The sequence below is a fragment of the Lepidochelys kempii genome, chromosome 8 (assembly GCF_965140285.1).
Source record: "Lepidochelys kempii isolate rLepKem1 chromosome 8, rLepKem1.hap1, whole genome shotgun sequence".
NCBI lineage: Eukaryota > Metazoa > Chordata > Testudines > Cheloniidae > Lepidochelys > Lepidochelys kempii.
Window position 1 is genome coordinate 16,805,313 of NC_136387.1, and position 25,636 is coordinate 16,830,948.

At 44.0% G+C, this 25,636-nt stretch overlaps 2 protein-coding genes across 5 annotated transcripts in view; one reads left to right on the top strand and one right to left on the bottom strand.

Moving 5' to 3' along the window:
• Positions 1–10,955, top strand: part of ARHGAP26 (Rho GTPase activating protein 26) — a 327,103-nt gene extending 316,148 nt beyond the window's left edge. For 2 of the 3 annotated variants that reach the window (XR_012160231.2, XR_012160233.2), the window contains 2 exons: positions 6,176–6,356; positions 7,733–10,955. The gene's annotated coding sequence lies outside the window, so the exon portion shown is untranslated. The remainder of the gene's footprint in view (positions 1–6,175; positions 6,357–7,732) is intronic. The other variant, XR_012160232.2, reaches the window with a different exon arrangement.
• Positions 10,956–13,717: 2,762 nt separating this feature from the next.
• The window catches only part of NR3C1 (nuclear receptor subfamily 3 group C member 1), a 160,612-nt gene continuing 148,693 nt past the window's right edge, over positions 13,718–25,636 (bottom strand). For both annotated transcript variants that reach the window (XM_073355716.1, XM_073355717.2), the window contains exons 7-9: positions 21,996–22,126; positions 18,728–18,885; positions 13,718–18,052 (exon numbers count right to left, since the gene is read on the bottom strand). In XM_073355716.1, coding sequence (XP_073211817.1) covers positions 17,900–18,052; positions 18,728–18,885; positions 21,996–22,126 — 442 coding nt within the window. In that variant the 3' untranslated portion in view covers positions 13,718–17,899. The remainder of the gene's footprint in view (positions 18,053–18,727; positions 18,886–21,995; positions 22,127–25,636) is intronic.

A 25,636-nucleotide genomic window follows, 5' to 3' on the forward strand; every position in this document is an offset into this window, starting at 1 on the left:
AGCAGCATGGGCCCTGCACAAACCCTTATATTCAGTAGTCCAGTGGATTGAGCACTGAGATGTCAGGGAGACCTGGATTCAAAACATTGGCATAGTTTCACTTCTATAGTTGGAAGGGAAAGGGGGGTTCATAACTACTCCTGATAGGCATAGGTCTAAGTTGCAGCTTTAGTGATTGATGGACTCCTGCATCTCCACGGATACCCCTGAACCCCAAAGGGAGCCTCCCTGGCTCCTGCCCCCCCCCCCACTGGGGAGGGACTGAAAGACCTCGACCGGGGTTCCCCCCACACTCTAGTGGGAGCCCTATCCTGTCCCAGTGAGAGACCAACAGACCTCCCCGCACCGCTGGAGGGAGCTGCTCACACCCTCACCCCGGGGAAGAGACTGACCGATCCCCCCCTGCACACACACACACACACATCCCACACCTCCCCACTGCCCCACGAAGGGACTGACAGCTCACCCTCCATGCTGAGAGCTGACCTCCCACCCCATGCCCCCAGAGGGAACCCCCCAGATCCTGTCCCCCCACCCTGGGATGGGAGTGACAGACCACCACCACCCCCCTCTGGGCACCCAGTGTGCCACAGTAGGGAACCCCCCGGAGCCTGCACCTCAATAGGGAACCCCTCCACCACTTCTCCATCGGGAACTCCCATGACAGGCCACCCCCTGCCCTGGGAAGGGCAGGGGGCAGGTGGTACAGAATGGGGGGGCAGTGCAGTGCTGGGAGAGCCTCCTCCATCCCCCATTGTTGGGGGAGAATCTTGGTGCCCCCTCATCTCAGGGGTGATAGCCCCGAACAATCCCTGCCCCCCCTTCTTAGCTGATGCCCCTACCAGTCTCTGCCCCATCGGGGGCGTGTGTGTGATTCCCCCCACCATGGCCCTTGAGGTTGATGCCCCCCACTCCACCAGTCCCTGCCCACGCATCCGGGGTGATGCCCCCAATGTTCCCACATAACTTAGGGACACCCACTATCTGGAGTAATGCCTTCCCCAGTCCCTGCCTCCACAATATCTGGGGATAATGACCTCATAGCTAGGGTGCCCTCCCCCACCCCCGGCACCGCCAGTCCCTGATGCTGTGTCTCTCGCTCTCTGTTGGCAACAGCAATCACTGTCCCTCCTGAGCCTCCCAGGGGGCAGCGGCCTCCTCAGGAGAGTTCCCCCCCTCCCACAAGGGGGAGCTGGTGCTGCCAGGGGTGGTATGCCTTGGCCCTGCAGGACTCACTCCCAGATAGTGTTGCCGGGTGTCTGGTTACTGACCAGAACGGCCGGTCGAAAAGGGAACCTGGCAGCAGCCGGCCAGCTTCAGGGACTGACCCTCCCCCCCCGCCGCTATGCCCCGATTTTCCCATCCCCGCCTCTTGCTCCTGGGACAACCACCACACACACACACAGTGCTGTGTGCTGATTTCGCCACCCAACGCCCCCCCCCCCCCCCGCCCAAGCCCCTTGCTCTGGGGCCCATCCCCACCCCCTCACTTCGGGGCGCTGCGTCAGTGCCTCCCCACCCAGCTCTGCAGGTGGCCGGTGAGTTCGGGGGGATGGGGGAGCCGAGCGACCTGGGGAGGGGGGCAGGTGGGGCGGGGGAGGGGGGGGGTCGTCTCAGCAGAAGAGGCGGGGCCTCAGGGGTGGGGAGGGGATGTCCAGGTTTCAGGGCTTAGAAAGTTGGCACCTCTACTGGCCGTGGCAGATTCAGCTGTATTGGAGCCTTGGGCACAGAGACCATTTGGGCACCCTCCACCACATCATTGGGGGGGGGCCCACACCCTTCCAGTTCCCCTGTCCCCTCCCCCGCAAAGGCTCTGCCCCCTTGGTTAGAAGCGAGGCCTAGTAAGAGCTACCCAGGGAGCCCAGGCCACTATGAGAAACCCTGGACCCTCCACCTGTGACAGATTTTTTTGTTATTAATTTGCTGCTGCATCAGGCTGACGCCGCAGGCTTGTTTGCAGGGCGACGACGAAACACATCAGGTGGCTACATTTTAAAGCTTTATTGAGAAAATAATAAAATAACGGCCGAGAGGGATGGGAACGCTCCCACGTCACGCAGGGGAAGAAAGAAAGCGTTACCCCCCCCCTCCCCCTCCCAAGCCCTAAGCCACTTTTATACGTATAGATGCATATAGGTCTGGGTGTAATGTTAGAAGACGAGGGCGGGGGAAGGCGGGATGAGAGTGCTGCTTTGGGCCCAGGCCATTTCAGTCTGCTGTTGCTTTAGCGTCTAGGAGGGTTTGGGGCTTTTGGTGGGGGAGTATTTTACTTTGGGACTTTTGCTGCTTTTTGTGCTAGTTTAAACCGGCTTGCTGTGGCCTTTGTGGTAGCAGGGACAAAGGCTGGGGCTGTTCTCAGGTACCCCCCCCACCCCCCTCCCACCCGCCCAAGGCAAGTGGTGGGTCCCTGGCTCCCCACAGCTGCCTGGGCTGCTCTTACCACAGCCTAGGGCAGTAGTTCCCCCAAACTGTGAGGCGCACTGCCCCCCCCCCCGAACTTTTTTTTGGGGGGGGGGTTATGTGGCAGTGCCCAGCCCTGCTCTGCCCCCAACTCCTCTCTGACCATGCCTCATCCCTGTCCCCCCCCCCATTGTTAAGACTGTCATAACAAACACGACCAAAGACTACCTCTCTGTCCCAGCCTGAAGAGTGACCCCGACCCAACTCCCTTGCATGCATGTAAGCACCCACGCACAGAGCACCAAAATGTATTACAGTCTAAGGGTGCAAGCCACTTGTCTGTGAGGTGCTGTAACAATAGACCATGTTTGGTTTTTTTAATATAGTATTAGCCCATATATGACACTAACCAACTGCGATACGAACGAACGAATTGGAAAGCAATGCTAACAGGCCTCAATTATTTGTCTTGCTCAGGTTACACGCTTTAAAGGGGCTAGAGTTGACTTTTCAGAACGTGTTGAGCATGCACCATGGGGGGGGGGAGCTGCTAAAATTGCCCCAGCCCACCCCAAAATGAGGCACCTGAAAAGAAAGTTGCTGTTGGAAATGCTGGCCATATATAGTGTATTGGGAGGGGCCCTTTCCCACCAGTTAAGTCCCTTTCTGTCCTGTGACAAATGGCAATAGGGCTAGAGAAAAATGATGTGAGTGTGGATACCTGCTTCTTTTATCTAAAGACTGCACCCACTGAACATCAGATGCCGCTGCCCATCCCGTAGAACAACTTTAAAGACCTGTGGCAGGCAGAGGGGGTGATTGCATTTCTCTTCCAACACTTGGGGGGGGAGGGGGGGTGTCTGTCATTAAGTGCCCCCCCCCACACAGTGAATTTTCTCCTTCACCCCCTTTGCTTTATACAGAACATAATTCCCAGATTCCTTATCACTTTCGCTTACATTGTTCTTGCGTCACTACCCTGCCTCAAGAAATAGCCTTGCATTTATTCACCTTTTTTATTTATTTCACATTGGCGACTGGAATGCTTTATCAATGAACTATTTAATAACCTCCCACACACTGGCCCTGCTCATCTTGGCTACCTTGTGCTGAACCAATCACAGCATGACAGGATTTAATAATTGAACTGCCTGTTTACCATAATCTTTGAATTAATGTAATATGTCACTATTAAGTTAATTAATTAGAAGCATATGAATGGCACAGTACCGTATGTCCATTTAGCTCGCCTAAGGCGCAGGGCCTCCAACAGCAGGACAGACAATTTTCCTTATTAAAAGCAAGTAATTTGTTTTCTCTGTCTGAGACGACGACAGACCCCCCCCCCCCCCCAAACACACACACACAAACCCCAAAACCTAAACCCTTTTTAACTGTGTACCAGTAGTGTCTTATTCCAGATCACATTGGTAAGACTACAAAGCATTAAGTAGACAGACCATTTCATGCAGTTTGGGGCTCAGGGACCCTGGTCACCCACCGCTGCTGTGTAAACACACACTGTCCTTTAGAACTGGGCTGTTTATTAGTCAGAACCTCAGCCTGTAACAAAACATATCGATTTTCATTGCACTGCTCCAGGGTCTGGAAAGCTTCTTCTATTGTGTTCTCGCTCAGCTCTGCTGTAATAGAATGGTAACATTCCCCTGCAAGGCCATGGGTTACGGCCTCTTTTAAAGCAGGGCAGAGGCTGGTGTGTGGGGAGGAGGGGGACAGGGGAGGGAAATGGAGTCACAGCTTGCTAACACAGTGCATGAGCTAGTTGTCAACCCTTCCTAGGGGAGTTAGGCACCCAGGGCTATCACAACATGGAGACTGAGGTGTTACAACATTAAGCCCCAGTTGCAATCTCAAACAAGGTGTCTCCCTACCCACCCCCATTGCACCAGCAGGGCCCAGGCCAGTAGGTGTTCTCAGAGCCCAGCGACTGGATCAGACCTTGAACAAAAGACAGGGATAAGAGTGCATCCCAATAGCCACACTAGTTAGTGTGGGCAGGCCGGCTGCAAAGCCTGGCTCACCGCCCAGCGAAATGAGGTATGAGCAAGGGCTGTTAGCTGTGGGGTAGCTGCAGGACTTAGGGAGCTTCGCACACACCTCCTGTGGGAAGCTTTGTGGCTAGACAGTAGCTAAGCAGGGGTTTTGAGCAGGTCACAGGGGCCCAAATGTTGGCCATGGGCCGCCAGCAGCTGCTCTAGGCATAGCAGGGTGGGCAGCTGCCTAGGACAGCACGTTTCAGGACTGCCCCTTGGTTCCTTCCCTAGGCAGCAGTGGTGGCAGGGGATGAGGGCTAGCAGGAACAGGAAGAGCCTGCCTGCCTTCCAGGCTTCTGGGGAAGTGCAGTGAGATTCAGTGGGAGTTGGGCTGCTTTCTTAGGCACCTTTACAAACCCTATTCATCACTTATAAGAGCAGAGAGAAGGATGGGGTGCTGCTGTTCACTACTGCAGCTATGTCCATCCCTTGGCCTCTCAAGTGATGGAAGGTGAAAGAGAGACACACAAGTTAAGGTAATGAACTTTCTTTATCTTTAACAACACTTAATGAACAGGATGTTTGTGTTTACCATTTTGGGACTGGTAGTACATTGGGTCATCTTGCTAGTTGTAACCAAGGCTGGTGGAAGCCAGAGTGGGGCTGTAGATGGGGTCAAAGCTGCTCAACCAGGGCTGTCTAACACACAGACACTGAGGGAGCAACCTGCATACTTGTAGGCTGACTGGGAACATCCCAGGCTGGGAGATACAGCAGCAAAGCATTGTAAGGCACCCAGGGTCGCAGGGGAAGTGGTGATACAGCCCCTCACTGGTCTGGAGTGCACCCCCCAGAACGCCATGACAGAGACCTAAAGAAGAGCTCTGTGTAGCTTGAAAGCTCGTTTCTTCTGCCACCAGAAGTGGGTCCAATAAATTCATGCACCTTGTGTCACTAATATCCTGGGACAAACATGTCTACAACATCACAGCAAATAACTTTACAATGTTTTTGAAAGGGGTGTTGAATCTCTAACAAAGACATCCCTTCATTTAAATGCGGGAACTCGTGATATACATTTATGGAGACCCCTTCCAAAGATGCTGCCGTAAAACCCAGAAAGACCAGAATTTGACCTTGCTGATATTTTAAAGCCACCACAAGAAAAAACTCTCTCAGGCTTTCTTGCAATAACTTAAAAGAAACAAAACCCACACCAGTCCAATTTAAATATTCCTTTGCAAGTGACCTTTAAAATAAGATAGCTGTTCTGTTACAGTTGATTTCCTAGAGGGCTACAGTTATGGTATATTGGTCTGAGAGGTCTGGGGGTGGGCTGGCTGATCCCCCTGGTGATGTCAGATAAAGTGATATTGCTCAATTATCAATGACTTAGTCTGGAAAAAAATTAGTGAGAGATCTTGTAGGTCTGCAGGACCACACCTAAGATCCTGAGGCCTTAACTGCTTGGTCACAGCTGAAATGGTCTCTTTCTCTAAACATCTAGCTTGTCAATAGCCATTGAGATTTAATAATGGTCAGTCACACTGAACCATAAGGTTTTAAAACAAAGCACTCCCACCAGGATCTCAGCTTCCCAGTGCCTTAAAATGATTCTGCATTTGCTTTGCCAAATTATTAAAATTAGCATCAATCTTGTTTTCTGTGGATTTTTACAGTTTTAATGGACCAAGTGTAGCCTGCAGCTATTCTGTTACCTGTCTATTGAATCATGCTGTGGTGATGTACTCTACAAATGTAACCATTTTCCTTTCTGCCAGAGGGGACTTTCTCTAATGGCCAATGAACAGAGATTCTACAAACACAATGTATTGCTGAAAAGTGACCATTCCCACCACAACAATTCAGAACAATCAACGTGGCCAGAACCATTTGACCCATATGGTGTCCAAGTCCTGTAGTATGAATTTGTTCAGGAGGAAACATTGTGACAGAGCGCAGGTGTGTACATTCCAGCTTGTGCCCTCAGGAGAGTTTTACTGTAAAGCCATCTGTTCATTTGTTTTCTGAACATTCAAACTAAGTCAAAGTTGGTATAAGAGGCTGGTGGTATTTGCCTGAAACCTCCCACCTTGTCAGCAGGTGTCTATCCTGCTGGGAAAGGGTTAAGTACAGCAGGTAGCTTGTTACCCAACCCAGACAAAGGAGATAGGAGTGGCTTTCTAGACCAAGAGAGGATCTAGGGTGTGGGCAGACCATCGCTGAGGTAGGAACCCTTGGAATTTAGCATGCCTGGGGAGAAGAGTTGAGATGAGTTTTATCTAATACAAGTAATCACCCCCCAGAAAGACCTGAGTTTTTAACTCTACGCAGTATATGGAGTTTGTTTTGCAGCAGGTTGGGAAAGGCACCTGCTCACACTTGGTTAGATACTATTTGTGTCACAGCTCCACTCAGCCATCTCAGTAATGGTGCCCACTTCACTGAATTGGACACAATACGCTGCTTTTTCAGCCGGTACCACATCAAGCAGAAAGTATAACGGCTGTCCTATCGCATTAGCAATGCAATTAGTGGCTGTATTAAATGCTGCATCAGCAGTTTCCCCTCAAATTTTTCCACCTAGTTTATTCTTGAATCAACAGAAGCCTATAATCAGAATGGTGGGGGAGGGGAAAGCCAGAAGAGTGGAATCAAACGTATAGGTTCAAGTTGAAAGCTTAGAAATCATCCTTAATTATGGTCTGGAGCAATGCCAAACCTATAATGCATTGTATAGGAATATCTATGCATGCTAATCCATAGCGTGTTTTTACAAATACAACCATCCATGACAGTAATTTAGGTCAATTAATTTTTTTGCCATCAAGTTAAAGATTTAACTTTTAATTACTTTAAGACAGTTACTGTATAGGAAGGATTTTTTTAAATCCTGTGTCAGGGGAAATGATTAGTAATTTTTTTTAAAATAACCTTCATATGCACCAAACTGAATGCTACCTTAGCTAGCAATATTCATGCCTAAGTGGAAATAAGCAATTCATAATAATATAGGTCTTAGAATGTTACCTTGCATGAAAAATATACAGTCTAGAATATGGCTGCACTTTCAGATCCTCAAAGCACCTGAAAGATTTGTCTAAAGATCTGTATGCCACATGTAGGAGCTTTCATAGAAAAGGACCCAAGATGCTGCACAAAGCTCTTTATTACATTTGCTTGAGGCACCTCTGGAATGTGGTGGTTCTTTAACATTGCTCAGTAACACTACATATACCTGGGACAGGAAACAACAAGGGGGAATTCTAGGAAAGTAGAAAAACATTACACAAATTGGAGTTTGGCAAGGTGATAGTGAGTTTACATATCTATTATAGGAGCCATGTCTTCCCTGTGCCTCCTGCATGGGCCCCCGCAGAAGTCCTGGATTTGATTGCCTTCATGCATGTCTACTCTCATCTGGATAAGCATCTCCAGAATGCAGACACCTACATGACACTGTCAGAGCAAATGAAGGTGAGGGGAGCACCCCCAGAACTAATGCCAAGGAGCTCCTGCCAACATCCCCGAAGACAAAAAGTATGAATTGGATGAATGGACTATAAGGTGGATAGAAAGCTGGCTAGATCGTCTAGCTCAATGGGTTGTGATCAACAGCTCGATGTCTAGTTGGCAGCCGGTATCAAGTGGAGTGCCCCAGGGGGCGGTCCTGGGGCTAGTTTTGTTCAACATCTTCATTAATGATCTGGATGATGGGATGGATAGCACCCTCAGCAAGTTCGTGGATGACTCGAAGCTGGGGGGAGAGGTAGATATGCTGGAGGGTAGGGATAGGGTCCAGAGTGACCTACACAAATTGGAGGATTGGGCCAAAAGAAATCTGATGAGGTGCAACAAGGAAAAGTGCACTTAGGATGGAAGAAGCCCATGCACTGCTACAGACTGGGGACCGACTGGCCAAGCGGCAGTTCTGCAGAAAAGGACCTGCGGACTACAGTGGACGAGAAACTGGATATGAGTCAACAGTGTACCCTTGTTGCTAAGAAGGCTAATGGCATATTGGGCTGCATTAGTATGAGCATTGCCTGCAGATCGAGGGAAGTGATTATCTCCCTCTATTCAGCACTGGTGAGGCCACATCTGGAGTATTAGAGGCGAGGCTGAGGGAACTGGGCTTATTTAGTCTGCAGAATAGAAGAGTGAGAGGGGGATTTGATAGCTGCTTTCAACTACCTGAAGGGGATTTCCAAAGAGGATGGAGCAGTTAACAGAACAAGAAGCTATGGTCTCAAGTTGCAGTGGGGGAGGTCTAGGTTGGATATTAGGAAAAACTATTTCACTAGGAGAGTGGTGAAGCACTGGAATGAGTTACCTACGGAGGTGGTGGAATCTCCATCTCTAGAGGTTTTTAATGCCTGGCTTGACAAAGCCCTGGTTGGTATGATTTAGTTGGCGTTGGTCCTGCTTTGAGCAGGGGGTTCGACTAGATGACCTCCTGAGATGTCTTCCAACCCTAATCTTCTATGATTCTATGACAAAGGAGCATAACAGTACCTCTGACAATGCTCCTGCTATCTGCCCACATTATGAGAAACTGGACTGCATTTTTGCAAGCAATACCACGAAACCTGAAATTGATGTAGTGAATAATGCCACAGAGAACACAGCAAGGACAACAGAGCCTGGAGACCACCCAATAAACCACCGATTGTTCCCTTGGCCCCACACATACCACGGAGTTGGACCAGACAGAGAATTATTGGGGTCCAAAAGCTATATGACTTAGCAGATGTGGACAAATACATAAGAACCCCATGTGTGCAACCATACTGAAACCACTGGGTAGGACAGCTGTTACCAGAACCCAAGGGAGCTGAGCCAGTAAGTGTGATGTGCTCTATTACAGCACAAGTGTGTCGAGGGATTTAAACGTCTCTTTCTGGGTACAGGCTGTCCGGATCCATGTTTGGTGGAGCTTTGAGCCTCTCTCTCCACTTACTTAGCATTTAACCCTCTTCCAGCCAGTGTGCGCTACATGGCATCTGCATTAGAGCGTTACATAGTTATTACTCTGCAGTAACTAATCTCATAACCACCAGCCACACTTTCTGGGTCCATACCCACTCTCTTACCCTCCCCACTCCAGCCACTGCAGACTTACTCCCCCGGCTCAGGATGTCAGCACTATCGGGGTTAAAAATAATATATTGCCTAAAAGTTATCTTTATCGTAGCCGACATAGAACAAGAATAGTCATCAAAAAGCTACATTGACTCCTAGTTCCATGAGTGCATTCAGCTTCTACAGAATTTTACAGGTCATGAGTTAAATGCCCCAAATCAGGCAAGACCTTTCAAACTGCAAAGACATGTTAAAGCATTCGAATGCATTTCAATAGAGAATAATTACTGCATTTTGCAGAGCACTTTATGCTGATCTGTAGGAGTCATAAGAGACATTAAGGCAAAGGCAGTGCTCAATTTTGGCATGAACTTTGCATGACAAAGAAGATCTTTCAGAGTTTCCCCGTATAGCTAGTGTTTCCTTTCTAGTCCTGCACCAGCCGGCGGGGGAGGGGAGAGGGAAGGAAACCATCCTGGTAAATAGCAGCATTGCATATCTTTCCAGTTTGCCCTTTGCCTTTTTGAATATTTCTCTTGGGGACTTGCTTCAGGTTTACACCTCCTATGTAATGACAGCCTGCAGAGGTGCAACTGCCATTAGTAACCTGCCCCCTGCAACCCCATTGCACCCACCCTAGAAAAGCAGCATTCAACCTCCCACTCTATGGTCCTCAAACTTTAAAAAAGAAATTACAGGCACCCAGAAAGTCCCTGTCCACTCACTCAACCCCCCAATACAGGGGGGCTATCATATGGGGAAATAATTGGAAGACATTGTACCATTGTTAAGGGAACCACAGAGTGGGAAGAGAAGATGGGAACAGTATTCCAAATTGTGGGAAAAGAAACTGTTGATCATTGTTGCATGGAGGTCAGGAGTGGGACAACAAGTAATTATGTATTTTTCTGGTTTCCCTCAACACCTGTACTGGCACAAAGAGGGAAGGTATCACCCACAGAGAGGCTGTTGAATCTCCGAAAGAAAAAGAAAAGCTAGAGACAATCTGTCCCATGAAGTATTCACTTCACTTCATCACGATAGAGGGCCCACAGGCAGAGCTGTGGAGGGACGGTCTCCTGGCACATCCTCAAAAGATCGAAATGGAGCACATGGCCCCGAAGAGGGGACAGGATGCAGATAATGCAGAAGCAGACAGCTGTGATGGAGAACCTTTTGATACAAAGGTTGAGCATTTCACCCCGACATTCCAATGCCGTGCAGAGCGTAGAGGACAACCGCACTGGGACCACCACTTCAATCAGCCAAGTGACAAGTCCTTCCTGCTGCGTTCAACCCCAGAGGAAGGAGAATCTTTTCAAGCACATCATCTACAGGTGTTTGTGAGAGCTCCTTCACGTGGCCATGCCTGAATATCGTTGTTCTGAAGTTTGCACTGCATGCTTTAAGTGTTTTTATTTTTAGTGAAGCACTATTACCTTTGTTTTCTGTAAATGCAATAAATGCATTTTCTAACAACTTGACTGAAAATCTTCACTCAGGAATAGCTCCACCCATAAATGGCATAACAGCCACCATCCCATGCTATTAATTCATAATCAAATCAAACCAACACACATTTTATTGCTTGCAGCATATTCAGTAGCCACAAGAACCCCTGACACTGAGAACAATGCATTCCTGGCCCTGATCCCTTGATGACGTGGCCAATTTTGCCTGGGCTGCCCATAATGTTGAGAAAGTTTCTCTAGTTCCTGCTCCCATCCATCCTCCAGGATTTCTCCCTTCATCTGACAGATGTTGTGCAAAATACAGCAGGTACTTATCACAGAAGGCACATAGTGGTAAGAAACATCCCACCTCTTCATAACACACCTCTATCCACCTCCAGCAGCGCAAAAGCACGCTCCACTGGCATTCTGCAAATACTCAGGGTAAAATGTAAACCTCTCCTTTCTCTTGTCCAAGTGTCCACTGTCAGGCTTCCCAAGCCAGGGGAGCAGAGGATAGATTGGGTCTCCCTGTTTGAAAATGGTACTGGCAATATGAATGGGTGCCAAGAAAGGTATCATAGGACTTTGTTAATTTGACCCCAAGTCTCTGAATTCCTGTAGCTTCTGCTATGCATCCTAGAATGCCCCTTGCAAAAACACAAGAGTGCAGAGCAGAACAGTGCACCTTGGGGTATCCACCCAGAATGCCAAGCAGTTCGTTTGAACTAATGCAGAATTGTGCAGATGCAGTGATTAATATGAAATTACCATACTGAAGTGGTGTGGAAGCACTTTGGTTTGCTAGAAATACATTGCTGCATTTAGATGGAACAAACTACACTGGTTAGAAATGCCATCAGTAATCTTGTCACATATCTGTGTATCCTGTTAGGGAGGTATGAATGTAGAGAAACAGTACTATACAATGTTGGACATACTGTGTGGTAAAGGGACAGAATGAGGCATATTAAAAATGGTATTCATGCAGGAAATTTAAGATCAGATGGGATTTGTGCATATAGTATACAGTTTCTGTAAGCTCAATGTAATGATTATTTCTGATGTAATTTTCAATAATACATATAAGGGGCTCACCAACTTTGGGTGGAATGTAGGCAAGTTTGGGGTGTAAGTAATGCCCCACGTCATACAGGACATTGGAACATATGTCTATACTGTTGTTGAGAGGTGTGATTTCCAGAGTGGGTGGGCAGATTTACACCAGCTGTCTACCCATGGTGGGAATCACATCTCCCAACTGCAGTGCAAACATACCCTGAGAGGCTTGTATGGGAAACATATAGACACTTCTGAGTATTTCACAGTGATTAGAATTCAACTCTGAAATAAACTGGTTCCTTATCTCAGAACATGCTGTTAAAAAGGTCTTTCACTGGTCCACCATCAAATATTAAAAACTTATATCTGTCTATAACCTTTGTTCCCCTGTGTTGGGATTGGAGTCATTATTACAGCGTTATTCTATCACTGCTATGGAAGAGAGGCAAATGAGCTGGCTATATTTAAAAACAAAACAAAACTGTGAGCAGTTTTATTTACTGCTGGCTTCAAAATACTTAATATTGCAGCTTTAAATCTTTAACTGTTACGGTGACATGCCAGGAAGTGAGTTTTATGGCAGCTCTTTGTTCTAGTGACTTAAGAGTAGTCTGAAGTGAAGAGAGTACTTTTATTATTCGTCAACAACCAGAGTAAAGATGTTTTTCAACAACACTAATCAGCAAGCATGTTTTCCAAAGTGAGCATTCCCAGCACACCGGCTAGTACTTCTCAGACCCCATAGCCCTTCTTTGTCCAGTATTTATAATGGCGCATAGCATAGCAGTCAAAACTTTCTCAACTGTAGCCCTAGACAGTGCAATTGCACTTTTTCTTTCGTCTTCTCTTGTGGCTGCAGATGTGTTAAAAGGGAGCAGAGCCAGACACTCAGCACAATGCAGAAACAATGTCACGTTTCATCTGAAAGGGCAGGATTTGATGAGAACTATCCTGGACAACCAAGCATGGGTAGATAGTGGTCAACACGTCTCATGGAGACTAGCAGCCAAGGGATAAACCGCAGTCTAGGACTTTACCCTGTAATCACAGTGCAGACTACATGTGAAAATGGTTTGGTCATTACTGTTATAATGGTATAATTACGGCAGACTTATCTCTTAAGTTGTTGCTGCTCCCTCTTTTATTACTGCTGTGCAAAGACAGACTATTCAAACTATGTTGGAACTATGCCTAAGCGGATTTATACTGTAAACAATGCTTTGTTGACGACATTTCTTCGCAGTGCTTTCTAGATGCATCTTAAATATGTAGAAAAGTAGTGTTCAAGTGGCTATTGTTTCGATTTTTCTCCTGGCATTATTAACTCTTTCAGCTTCCCACACTGCCCCAAAGCAAGGATCTTTTCTTTCCATCATTTACAACTTCAAATTCTTCAGAAAAATTGTAATAATAGCAGGCATGCTTTATTTCTAAATCAATTTGTTTTTCCTGGTATTGATTTTAATTCCAATGGTTTTCTTACTTTAATTTAGTTTTACTGAGGGGGCTGCTAAATCTGCACATTTCAGTGAATTCGAGTTTAGCCGTCAGACATCCGTGCACTCCATAACAACTACAGAAGAGGTTGGGGCTTTAGACCAGTAAGATGTTAATTCCTGTGTATGTGGGGAATGGAGAAGAATAACACAAACTGATTGATTTAACTGGCTTCAATAATCCTTTTATCAGGGTACACAACAAAAACTCTATCAAAGCATTTTGGAGCTATTTAATGAAAAAAGCAGAATTTTATTATGTGATTTCTGTCCATTATTTGGCATTGCTGTAAATGGTTCACATTTACTGCAACTTCTGTACAGATGTGTGGTTTTGTATTACCAGAACAGCAAATTTAAATGAAAAATAAATGTTCAACAGTTCCACACAAGATTTTACAGTCCAACATTTCACTGAGTAGGTGAAAACTACAGAATTGTTACTACAGAATTATTCAGCATGAATAAAAAACTACAACTTTTATTTTTAAACAGGAGTCACTGGTTTTAATTTTTACACTGTTTAAAATTACTGTGATAAAAAATAATGAAAAAAGCTTTTTAATATGCCATACACCAGTATAATATAGGATCTGTCCCCATTATATATCTTTTGTTTAATATACAAAATAGAATAATGACACACTGTTGAATCTATGCTGTTAAGCAATGAGTTTAGGGTTGGGGTATATTTTCATACACACAGCCTTTTATCAGAAGTAAAACCCTCCAAAAATGTTTTTTTTAAAAAAAAGCTGTTGTAAAGAGGCTCTATTCCTATCCTGAAAAATTGGTTCCTATGTGACATCAATGGTGCATCAATACCTGGCTTTGGACTTGACAAATGGTGGAGCTTGTAACCATTCAGCTAGTATAGACTACAATCCTTTTAAACATTGTCTTATTGGGTTGGCTCCTGCAGTCCTAATTCACACAAACAGTTCCACTGAAGTGTGGCTACGGGAAACAGGATTTGGGCTACTGCTGCTCACTGCTCCAGGCACTTTCTCCTCCTCCTCGCCCATTCTCAACACTTAATTTTTGTGAGACTACAGAGACTATTATTTAAGCTAGGTTGGCACTTAGTCCCATACTCTTCCTCTCTTACCAGTTGCAAAGTAGATTCTAAGCAGAATTTTGTTTTACAAAAACACTGTACAAGATTAAAGTTCCTCCTCTCTCCATCCCATGCCCTGGCTTATCCTATGTAAGGCCATTCCTTTCAGTTTCCATGTGCAATTATAACATACAGCATGTATCTCTAGGGCCGTCCAAATGTCCCTTTGTCAGATGTATGCATTATGTGATAAGGCACTGAAGAGACAGAAATCAGGATTCTCTCTGCTTTATCTAAATTGTAGGTTTTTCCCAGTGCTAAAAGACTAATCGTGCAGGGAACATGTAAAATTTCACTGCTTGCTAAATGATTACATATTTAAAACGGTGTGGGTTTAAGACTTTAACAGCACATACAGAATGAATTCTCTCTTCCGACATCACAGTTTCTTCTTTTCTTTGAATCCATAACTGAAGAATGAATATATGGGCACACAGATCAAAGGGGTTAGAGCCTCTTTCCTTTGAAGTACTTATTCTCACAAGGTAACACTATTTTGTTCACGTACATTTTGGTTACTTTTCTATTGGCAAACAAATAACAGCACATACCTTTGTCCACACACACTATGAAATTTCTTGAGAGCTCGAATTGAGGTATCGGGGACTAAAGTGAGAGATTAATGCATTGGAGTGTCTCAGATTAACTTTTAGACCATTCTCTGAAATAAGAACAGTTTTCAAGCTCATCCTTTTAATTAAAGAGCCCTTTTTTAGAGCAAACACTATGAATCTCCTAACTGTACCTCAAACAGCATAAATATTTTTATCCAGTTGGGATGCCAATGATAGTTAAAATACTTTTTGAGGTTTCATTTAACTGTTACAAAATGTACATATTCTTTAGAGATCATTCAGAGAGAACAGAATGATTTTTTAAAATTAAATTTGATATTTTACTCCAAAGTACTGAATACATCTTTTTAATAGGTATAGCATTCAAAAAAAGATGTAAGAAACGACAAAAATGCAGTTTCCTATGTCAATTGGAAACAAACTTTTGCTGATCAACACAAATGTATAAGTGTATTGTGAACAACCTATGCTCTATATTTACATATTGCTGGTACCTGTATGCATATTATTGCCAAATTTTTCAAACTGTTTTTGCTATCCCGCGTGAGGCTGTATATGACATTAACCCCATAAGTTCATACATCTTTTCAGTTTACATTTTTTGCAGTGGAGTCAAGTAAACCTACAAAGTCTGAAGATTTACTATTGGAATGTGAAGGGTAACCAAACATGGGCTCCAAGTTCCAAGCTGTGGTTCTATACAGTGATCTAATGAATGTAAATTTCAGCCCTAGGAACAACCCACTCAGCATGGGTTTCTTCCTTTAAAAAAAGTATCTAACACCTTTGCTGCCAGTATTAATACTTCCAGAAAAACCACACTTTGTATGGGTTACCATTCAGCATATTTGTGACCCCTACCAAAACTATAATCATGTGTCATGATAAAGCAATCTGTCATCTAAAAATCACTTATTATACACTATACAAGCTATTTAACAATCATTCAATAAATTGCTTTTTAAGCTGCAGTAGCCCTTTCCTTCTTTGCTTAGATTAGTGAATATACCAATTACATATATTTGAAACTACAACTAAATATAAAAATATATTAGAGATTTCATATTTTATCAATTAGATTTTTTCCCCATTTTCTATTACACAAATAATTGGGCCACTTTGAATAAAAATCTAATTTCAGGGTAGCTTAGTAAGTATTTAAATTATGCTTATACAGAAAGTTGTTAAGGTGCACACAGAAAGGGCTACTACAGCTTCTAAACTATTTAAAACATCATTATCAATGGTGACAAGTAGTTCACAATACATATGGTAATTTTATGGCACACTAGTAATTTGACATGAAGGGATGCAGCCTTACAAAGACAGAAGTCTGACATACAATTCTAAACTACAAAATCAGTAGCGGAACCTTCCTGCTCTCCGGGAAAAGAAGATGAACCAATCAGTGACAGATGAAAGTGTGAAAATGGGTGACTAACCACACTCAGGTCTGAGGTCTGTATACCCAGCAAGTTACAATGTGTCAGTACAGTTGGTCTGTTTTACGGTCTGCTTAAAGGTAAAGGTCTAATTGAAGAAAACCCTTCAAGAACCAGTACAATATTAAAAAAATACTCGTGCATCATTACAAGTCGGTCTCATAGGCCAATAACGGGTTTTCTACAAGAACTTGTAGGACGAGACATTTATGTGCCTGGAAAACGTGAACTTCTCCACGCACAACTATTTTTTTTAAGCTATGCGTATTTTTGTGAAAGTTTCCTGATGGGCAGTCAGGACTGATCTTGACATCGATGCAGCCCAAGACTACTGCACATATGGCTGTTGTATGGTATGCAAAAATCGGTTTAGCTTTTTGTATAAAATAACCCGCTCGTTCGCATCCAGTTAGGACTGGGCTAATTTTCTATGATCTGTATATGCAACACATTTTCACATATACCAAAAATGTGTGTTTCATTCATGTCTACTTGGGTTAGATTTGAGCATACTCTCCCCTCCACCCTAAAAAAACCCAAAAACAACAACAAAAAAACCAAGCCAAATTTTTATGGTCATCTTGACAATTAAAGCAATCAGGTTAGAAAAGCCAACCCATTTTCACATGAATATGCTCAAGGATTAATGGCTAGAGGTCATTTAGGAAAGCTACAAGCTGCCCCACCTTAAAAAATAGTTGTACAATAGGCATCTTGAAGTATTACAAAAAATTATGTAAGAAAAAATGAGCAAGCCTAGTTCACGGTATATAAAGTTAAAGGAAATTGCTAAAACCAGACAGTAATAGCTATAAAAGGCACAACTTCCCTTTTCTGATATACACTTGTAAACTTTCTTCAGGTTACATGCATAAATCAAAATGCTATCTTAACTATACAAAAAACCCAAACCATTTGACTGGAAAACAAACCACCAGAAAATGGTACCCAGCCAACTGCAGCAATTACTAGCAGGATGCTCGTATATCAGCCTCGGATCTTGACACCAGTAGTTTTGGTGCATCCACTGGGGGGGTGGAATCCAATTCCTAGCACGTAAGGGTTAATTACCTTTCCTTTCCTCTCCCTCCTCATTCTAATCATCCAATGTGAGCAATCTGCTGCTTCTGTAGCTTAAGTCTTGGCCCTCTGTAAACCACATGTAGTGCATAATTACAAAAGAAACACCGTTGCAAGACAAAATTAACAAGTCTGATAGTTTGTACAAAAAAAGCTATAGTTTGACTTTTTCTTAAGGCAATCTTTTCGTATTAAGGCAGTCACTTTTGATGAAATAAGAGTTTCTTGATATTTCCATTTGAATATTTTGGTATCTGATTGCTGATGATTTCTGCCAACATCTCTGGGAACTCAATACTCATGGATTTATCCAAAAATGTCTGGAAGCAAAAGCTTAGAAGATTTTCAACCACCTACAATTGATAAAGAGAAGATTTAGTCTCAGGCTAATGCACAGAGGAAAAAACACTGCTTTGGTACTGTACTTCTTCACTGTTATTCATATTTTGCTGTAATGGGGGGGTCTTATAAATACCACTCTAAAACACAACATATTTGAAAACTTAGCTAAAACATTCATATCTAAAGGCTGTAATGTTATATTGACTACTGTGTCATTTTGTAATGACATACATAAAATGATAGGATAAAAACACTATAATAGATTTTAAAACATTTTTGTGTTATTCTATTTTAAAAGAGACACAATCAACTTTAAATCTAGTCAGTTTCAAAACACGAGTTAGAAGTAGTTTCATGTACTATACTACACTTGCCCCTGAGACTGTCTGCCAAAATTCTGTGAAGTGCACAAAGTAAATAAACTAAAAAACAACAACAAAATTCTCTAATAATTTTCTATTAATCTTCTTAGGTGTTGCATATAAAAAGACAAAAAAATACGCTTGATATTTTTAAGCTGACAGTGTCCCATTAACACCTATTTATTACAAAAACTTCAGGAGAACAAAATATTTTATCTTAACCATTTTAAGTGGTCTGATAAGTTCAGGTTCTACGGGCACAGTACCTTTCCACAAACTTATCTATACAGAACATGTACAGTGCACATTTAAAAAAAAACTTACATCATGCATGGAGTCCAAAAGTTTAGTCAGTTGATAAAATCTCTGCCAGTTCTGGCTCGAGTTCCCCTCTCTCTTCACTATGGCTTTCCCCAACTCTTTGATGTACGTCATACGAATCTCATCAAACAGAGCCTGACTCTTCAGGCCCTCCTTGGGAACTGAAACATTGAAATTAACTTTTGAGATGTTACAGATCTCAGCTGGTTCTACTATACATGTGGTTATAAAAGTGCTCTTTTCACACTAATTCCACTTACATTTTAATATGTTCCTGGGCCTAAGCAGGACTTGTCCTGCAATTGCACTTCCCAACATCTCTGGGCCATTTGAGGTACAAATCTGGGCACCTAAACTGAGGATAGGGAGCCTCTCTCTTCTGTGCTCTGAAAGCTTCTTCCCCTGGTGGGCTCAGACAGCCTGGATGAGGCAGCTGCTCGATTAGAATGCAGAGGAGATAAGAACTGGAAAGGGGTGGGGTGGGGGTGGGGGTGGAGAGTAGATTAGGAAGAAAGCCTGGGAGAGAATTAAGGAGCTGGTGGAGGGAAGACTGGGGCAGACAGGGCAACGAGACTGGAAATGGAAAGGAAGGAAGGAAGGGGCAGACAAGACTGTACAAGGAATGGTAGATGTGAAAGGGGGCATAGGAGCCAGTATGGGGAGTTTGGGACTGGTATCCAGTGAAGTGTGGGAAAGGCAGTGGAGGTAGGAGAGGAGACAGATCAGACAGGGAGGTGTTTGTGACAGGAGAACTGGGACTGGCTGGGCAGAGCCTGGGACAAGGAGAACAATCATCTTTGAAACATTTTTACAAAGTATCTCATTCCCCTCTAGTGATGGTCCACACAGAGGATGACAACCTACTACTGCTATCAGTTATTCCATAAGTTCATGGGACAGATATCTGCATGGTGAATTTAAATGTCCCAACCTGCTGATGACCCATGTATGTGTCAATATGATGCCATATGATGGAATACAGTTTTTCCAGTTTGTTTTTCAAAAACCTAAGAAATTTTATATGCCCTCCCCCCGCCCCAAACCCTCCTCCACTGGTAAAGGAGATTTATGAAGACTACAAAGTCAAGCACTCAAAAGTTAGGAAATGCTAGAGTTAAGGTTGTCTGTGGAAGCTTAATTTTGCCTTCTTGCAGAAACGCATCATGATACTATCTTTAATTATATGAACACACACTATTTTTTCCACACAAACATTCCCTCATTCAGTGCACAGTCTGGATCCCCTCCATGGATGAATGAGGGACGTGTAGTGAAGAAAATGGTTGCCTGTATGACCCCTGCCTCATGCGTTTACAGAAGTTGGAAGATGTAAAATGAATGAGACAGGAACTGCAGGAAGAGAAAGGATGGTCTCACAGTCAAGGTAGCTGAATGCTGCCCTGGATTCTATCCCTACTTCTGTCACAGAATCCCAGTGTGATGCTAGGCAAGCCACTTAAACCAGTCTCTTCACAGGTGGTCACTAACTGGTGATCATTTCTGGGTACCTGACTAGAAACCCTGTGGTCTGATTTACAGAAGTGCTTATCATTTGCAATTGAAGTCAATGGGAGCTGTGCCTTGAACATACAAAGTGCTATGTAACAAGCTCTAAACATCAGGTTGTAGGTGTCTCAAAGTGGATACTTTTGACCTTAATCCTCTCTGTACGACATCTGTAAATTGGGGCTAATGCGCCCCTCATCTCACAGGTGTTCTGCGAAAATAAATTAATTACTGTTTGTGAAACACTGAGATACTGTAGTCATGAGTGCAAGAGAAAAGCCCAGAAAGTTAATAATTCTGTCTTCAGAGCAGGGTTTAAATAGTGTAGAGCAAATAAGACATAGGGCCACACATAGAACAGAGAGAACAACAAAACATTGAAATAGTGGCACATTAAGTGAGTTCTGTACCATTCTGTGCACTGAATGAGGTAAGAGTCCTGAAGGAAAACGAAAGACTATCATAATGCATAAGCACAAGGGAGCCAAATTATGGTTGCACAGTGCACTTTAATACTGTCATCTCCTAGCTTCTGAGGACTTGACTTTGCAACCTTACTATTCTTTTAACAGTTTTTTGTGTTTTATTATACAGAGGGACCACGTAGTTATATGTCCTACTATTCAAAACATATTATAGTAGCATCCATGAACCCCAAAAAGATGAGCCCCATTCTATAAGGTGCTGCACAGCCACATATGAAGGCATCATATCTGTCCCTTACACACGAGCATACAAATCTGTAGTCAAACTCCTAAAGTTCATGAAATGTGGATAACTTACCATCAATGTCATATGTAAGTAAAACAAAAAACATGAGCCCAAATTATCCCCAAGCACAAATTCACATGCAGCAAGGGAGATCTTTGTCTCAGTTTGAACCACTGTTGCTTTGTGGGTTATTGTACATGGGATAAGTGAAAGTACTGTTGCCTTCTCCCAATCTTGAATGATGATTCTGATTTGAAAAAGTTTTCTCAGAGGCCAAAAATTCTCAAGCAAAAGTTCTTTTGACAATGTTACCCTAAGTCTCAGTTTGAGAAGTGAAAAATCAATGAGACTTGGGTGCTTTTGAAAATTTACCTTTGGCCTGGGGTTTGAAGCAGATTCTTTATTTTGTATAGAATAGCAGCAAATGCATCATCTATAGAATGGTGTCTAGAGAATTAAGAAATGACTTGGTGTAACACCCCCCAAAATTTGTGTTGTATATCCAAAAAATTCGAGGAGTTTAAAGAGAGCTGTCAGATGGCTGTCTCATAACTTCAGTTTCAAAGGCCCCTTTGAATACATGTAGAAGTGTGGAGCTGAGACATTATGAATGCTTCCTTTCAAAAGAACCTTTGTCCCAGTTTTTGGGTTCGGAAGGCAAACGCTGCACTAGGGTCCTCTGTCAGGACACTGAGGGAAACTACTCATGGAATAGCTTGGAATTTTGCACACTGAAGATTCTTACTTTGTGATCTTGAAACAAACTTGCATGGATGTACAATAGTTTGAACATATAGGCTGCAATATCTTACCACTGAATAGTTCAATTTAATAATATATCCAGTTACAATAATCAGAAGTACAGTTTCCTTCAATAGCATGATGCAGTCATGTTGGAAGAGTAGCATTTTTGCACAGTGCTCAGTAAGAAACTCAAACTTTGAGCTTTAACTCTGTGTGAGATGTCTGCCATACCATCAACCTAATACACACATACAATCTCATGATCTTGCAAGATTCATTCTTCACACAGATTTTGTAACTGGCCACTTACTTGTAGAGAGAAGCAGCAAGGTTTTCATGCAGAGATATTCTTCATATGACACTTGAAGCCGTGATAGCTCATTGGCAACCATAAGCATATGTTTGCATTGGTCATACATACAGGGCAAATTCATTCTCTGCCTGAAAAATAACAGCATAAAAATCAATTAAGTAAAATCCTACGGGTGTAAAAAAAAAAAATCCTATTGTATGCACTGAAGTTTCAACAGAAGAATCTTCACTTTCAACAACTGGTGAATTCATTTGTGACTATTGTTCTGCTAACTGGATCTAGAGAATGGCCTGAAAGTGAAGGGGGAATAAAGTATTAAAATCCCACTTTGTATGCTGATAGACAAACCCAGTTTCACAACAGAAGCTTATTTAAGCCAGGCCATGCATTCAGTAACCTAGCAGTCCTATTGGTTGCCAAAAGACAACTTTTGAGATTTCACCACCATCTTGAGGTGACAAACAGATTTTCAGATTGAGTAGCTTTGCGACAGGTTTCTCTTCCCAAAACCGGCAGTCCTACAGATTTAACAGTGTGATCCACTGGCTACAGTGAAATGAAATGAAATGACACACTAAGCTGGGATTTTCAAATGGGTCCAAGGGAGTGAGGTGTCCATATCCCACTGAATTTAATTGGGCACCTTGCTCCTTTAGGCTCCCAGGCCAAACTACCAATCTGTTCACCACTAATGACACCATTACATCTTTTTAGAACAACTTCCCCAGTTATAGCTTAGCCTTCAAAGCTACTTTATTACTAGTCTTGCATCCTGTGATGTTCTCAAAGAGGTCCCAAATCTAGCAGATAAATTTTAATACACATAATCAGGTTTCTAAACATGGTTTAGAAAGTGAAGATGAAAAGCACCAGGCTAGAATCAGTTTGGCTGACACACTATGTTTATGCATTGTGATAGACCCAGGCCAGTTGGGTACAACAGAGTAGCAGAAGGCAGACATACTGGCCACTGGATTAGCAGTTTTCTGTTCCCTGACTGACCAGAACAGGGGCTGCTCCAGGCTAATGAGAACACCTGACTCCAATTAACCTGCAAGGAGTCAGGTGAGGCCATTAAGTTAATGTGAACACCTGACTCTAATTAAGGCCCTTCTGATACTATAAAAGGGCGCACTCCAGTCAGGCTGAGGAGAGCTAGGGGAGAGAAAGTGTGGCTGAAAGGCTGAGTAATGAAGATATCCTCAAGCCATCAGTAAGGGAGCCCTAAGGTAAGGGTGAAGAAGAGAGAAGCAGGAGAACTGTGGGAAAGTGCCTCAGGGAAATGTAGCAACTCTGGCAGTGAAAGGTCGGCTGCCAACAGCTGCTACCATTAGGCTCCTTGGGCCGGAACCCAGAGTAGAGGGTGGGCCCGGGTTCGCCCCCAACCCGCCACTACAGAAACACCTCCTGGAGGGGAAGATAGGCCCCTGTCAGGACAGGAGGCTAAAATGTTCTGGAATAAGCCCCTAGGGACAACAGAGACTGTGGGAGTTCTCTCACCAACCTCCTTGCTGGCTTTTGATGAAAAGGGCTCCATAGACTGTAACCCTGGCCCTAGAGAGAGAAGGGCTATGTGGAGAGTTGCAGTGAGCCTCTGAGGCTAGCATAAACACCTGGAAGCGAGGGACCCACGGGGACAAGGTCGGAGCTCTGTCGCAGCATTTATCTTCTCACTCATTCTCCATGTCTAATGCAGTCGTTCCCAAACTTGTTCCGTCGCTTGTGCGGGGAAAGCCCATGGCGGGCCGGACTGGTTTGTTTACCTGCCGCGTCCGTAGGTTCGGCCGATCGCGGCTCCCAGCGGCTGCAGTTCGCTGCTCTAGGCTAATGGGAGCTGCTGGAAGTGGCGTGGGCCGAGGGACGTACTGGCCGCCGCTTCCAGCAGCTCCCGTTAGTCTGGAACAGCGAACTGCGGCCGCTGGGAGCCGCGATCGGCCGAACCTGGGAATGCGACAGGTAAACAAACCGGCCCGGCCCGCCAGGGGCTTTTCCCGCACAAGTGGTGGAACAAGTCTGGGAACCGCTGGTCTAATGAAATCTGCGTCAGGATGGGAAATCTCCTTCTTAACCATCCTGTTTAGTTTTCCACCTAGCAATTACAATTAATTGCTGTGAATATGGCTCTCACAGGATTACAACTTCAGGAGGGGAACAAGAACCAAGACCACATCAACTCTGAAAGTGGTGGGAAGGAGAGGAATAGAGGCTGCATTCACGCAAATTGTTGGTGGGGGGAAAAAAAAAGGTAGCAGAAGATAAACAGAAAAATGATAGTACACAAGGTGAATTGTTTCAAATACAGTGATTTTCTAATTTTTCAATGAGGTGTTAGCATGCTTTTTTTTAAAATATTAAATGTAGTCTCCCTTAACACAGATCTTACTCTATTACTTTTCAATTTATAATCCAAGAGCTTCAATATAACCTTACTCCTGAGGGAATTCTGCGCCACTGCGCAAGTGCAGAATTAATGTCCTCCCCACAGATTCTCCCCCTGCAGAATAACTGATTCTGACAGGGAGGCAAAGGAAAGCCGTGAGAGGTGTCACACCGCAATTACCCTTTTTGCCCACCAGAGGCTGATGTGGCACCAGAAGAGAGGGCAGCTGGCTGGCTCTTGGCCCAGAGCAGCCAGCCGCAGAGAGGGCCAGGTGAAGAGGCATGGCATGTGAGGGGGGAGACAGACTGGGGTTCAAAAGAGCTAGTAGGGGGGACAGACTGGGGTGGGGGTACAGAAGCTAGTCGGGTGACATCGAGCCAGGGGTTGAATGGAGTAGGGGTGCAGGGACCCATGGAGACATGGACAGCTATGCCTGGCTGAGTGGAGGTACAGACCCACATGGGGACTGGGGCATTTGTGCCTGGATGAATGGGAGAGGCTAAGGGTCAGCCAGGGTCTGCATGGGGGAGGCTCCCCATCTCCCTAACAATCCTCCGTCAAAAACCTGTTGTTGGGTATGGGTAGGAGACACACACAACTCTCCAGGTCCACTCCCAGGCTCCTTCCCAGCAATTATGTCCCTCTCCCTCTGTTACCCCTGTCTTCCCCAAGCTTTTGCACTGCTTCTGAGGGGTGCAGGAAATATGTTTCTGCATTACAGTTTAAATGAATTACTACTCGAAGTTCTGTAGTAATATGCCTAGTAAGGAATCTATTTTGCTGTCTGCATTGTAACAGACATACTTGCTGACAGGTATTTTGAAATAAATTACCAAAATAATTGAAACTGGAGTGATTTATATGGTGTTATTTTGACAAATAAAATATGCAGAATTTTGCAAATTTTAAAATAGTGTGTGCAGAATTCCCCCAGGAGTAAAACTAGGTCTTGTGTATGAAATTTTCCCAATTTTTTTCAAAGCTAGGATAATTTTTCAGGTCTCCTTCCACTACCCCATGCAAGAGAAATATACAATATACACTCACAAAAATGTTCAGCCCAGGAAATACCATTAAAAAAAAAAAAACTAATTGAAAACAAGAAGACATGCTTCTTCCACAAGGACACAATAAAAAATACAGAAAGAATATGAACTGAGATGGGCAGTTTAAGAAATTGGTGACTGCACAGCAAGAAACATGGACCCTTTAAAGACTATTATAAACAAATCTGAATAAAATTCTGGAAAACCCTGTT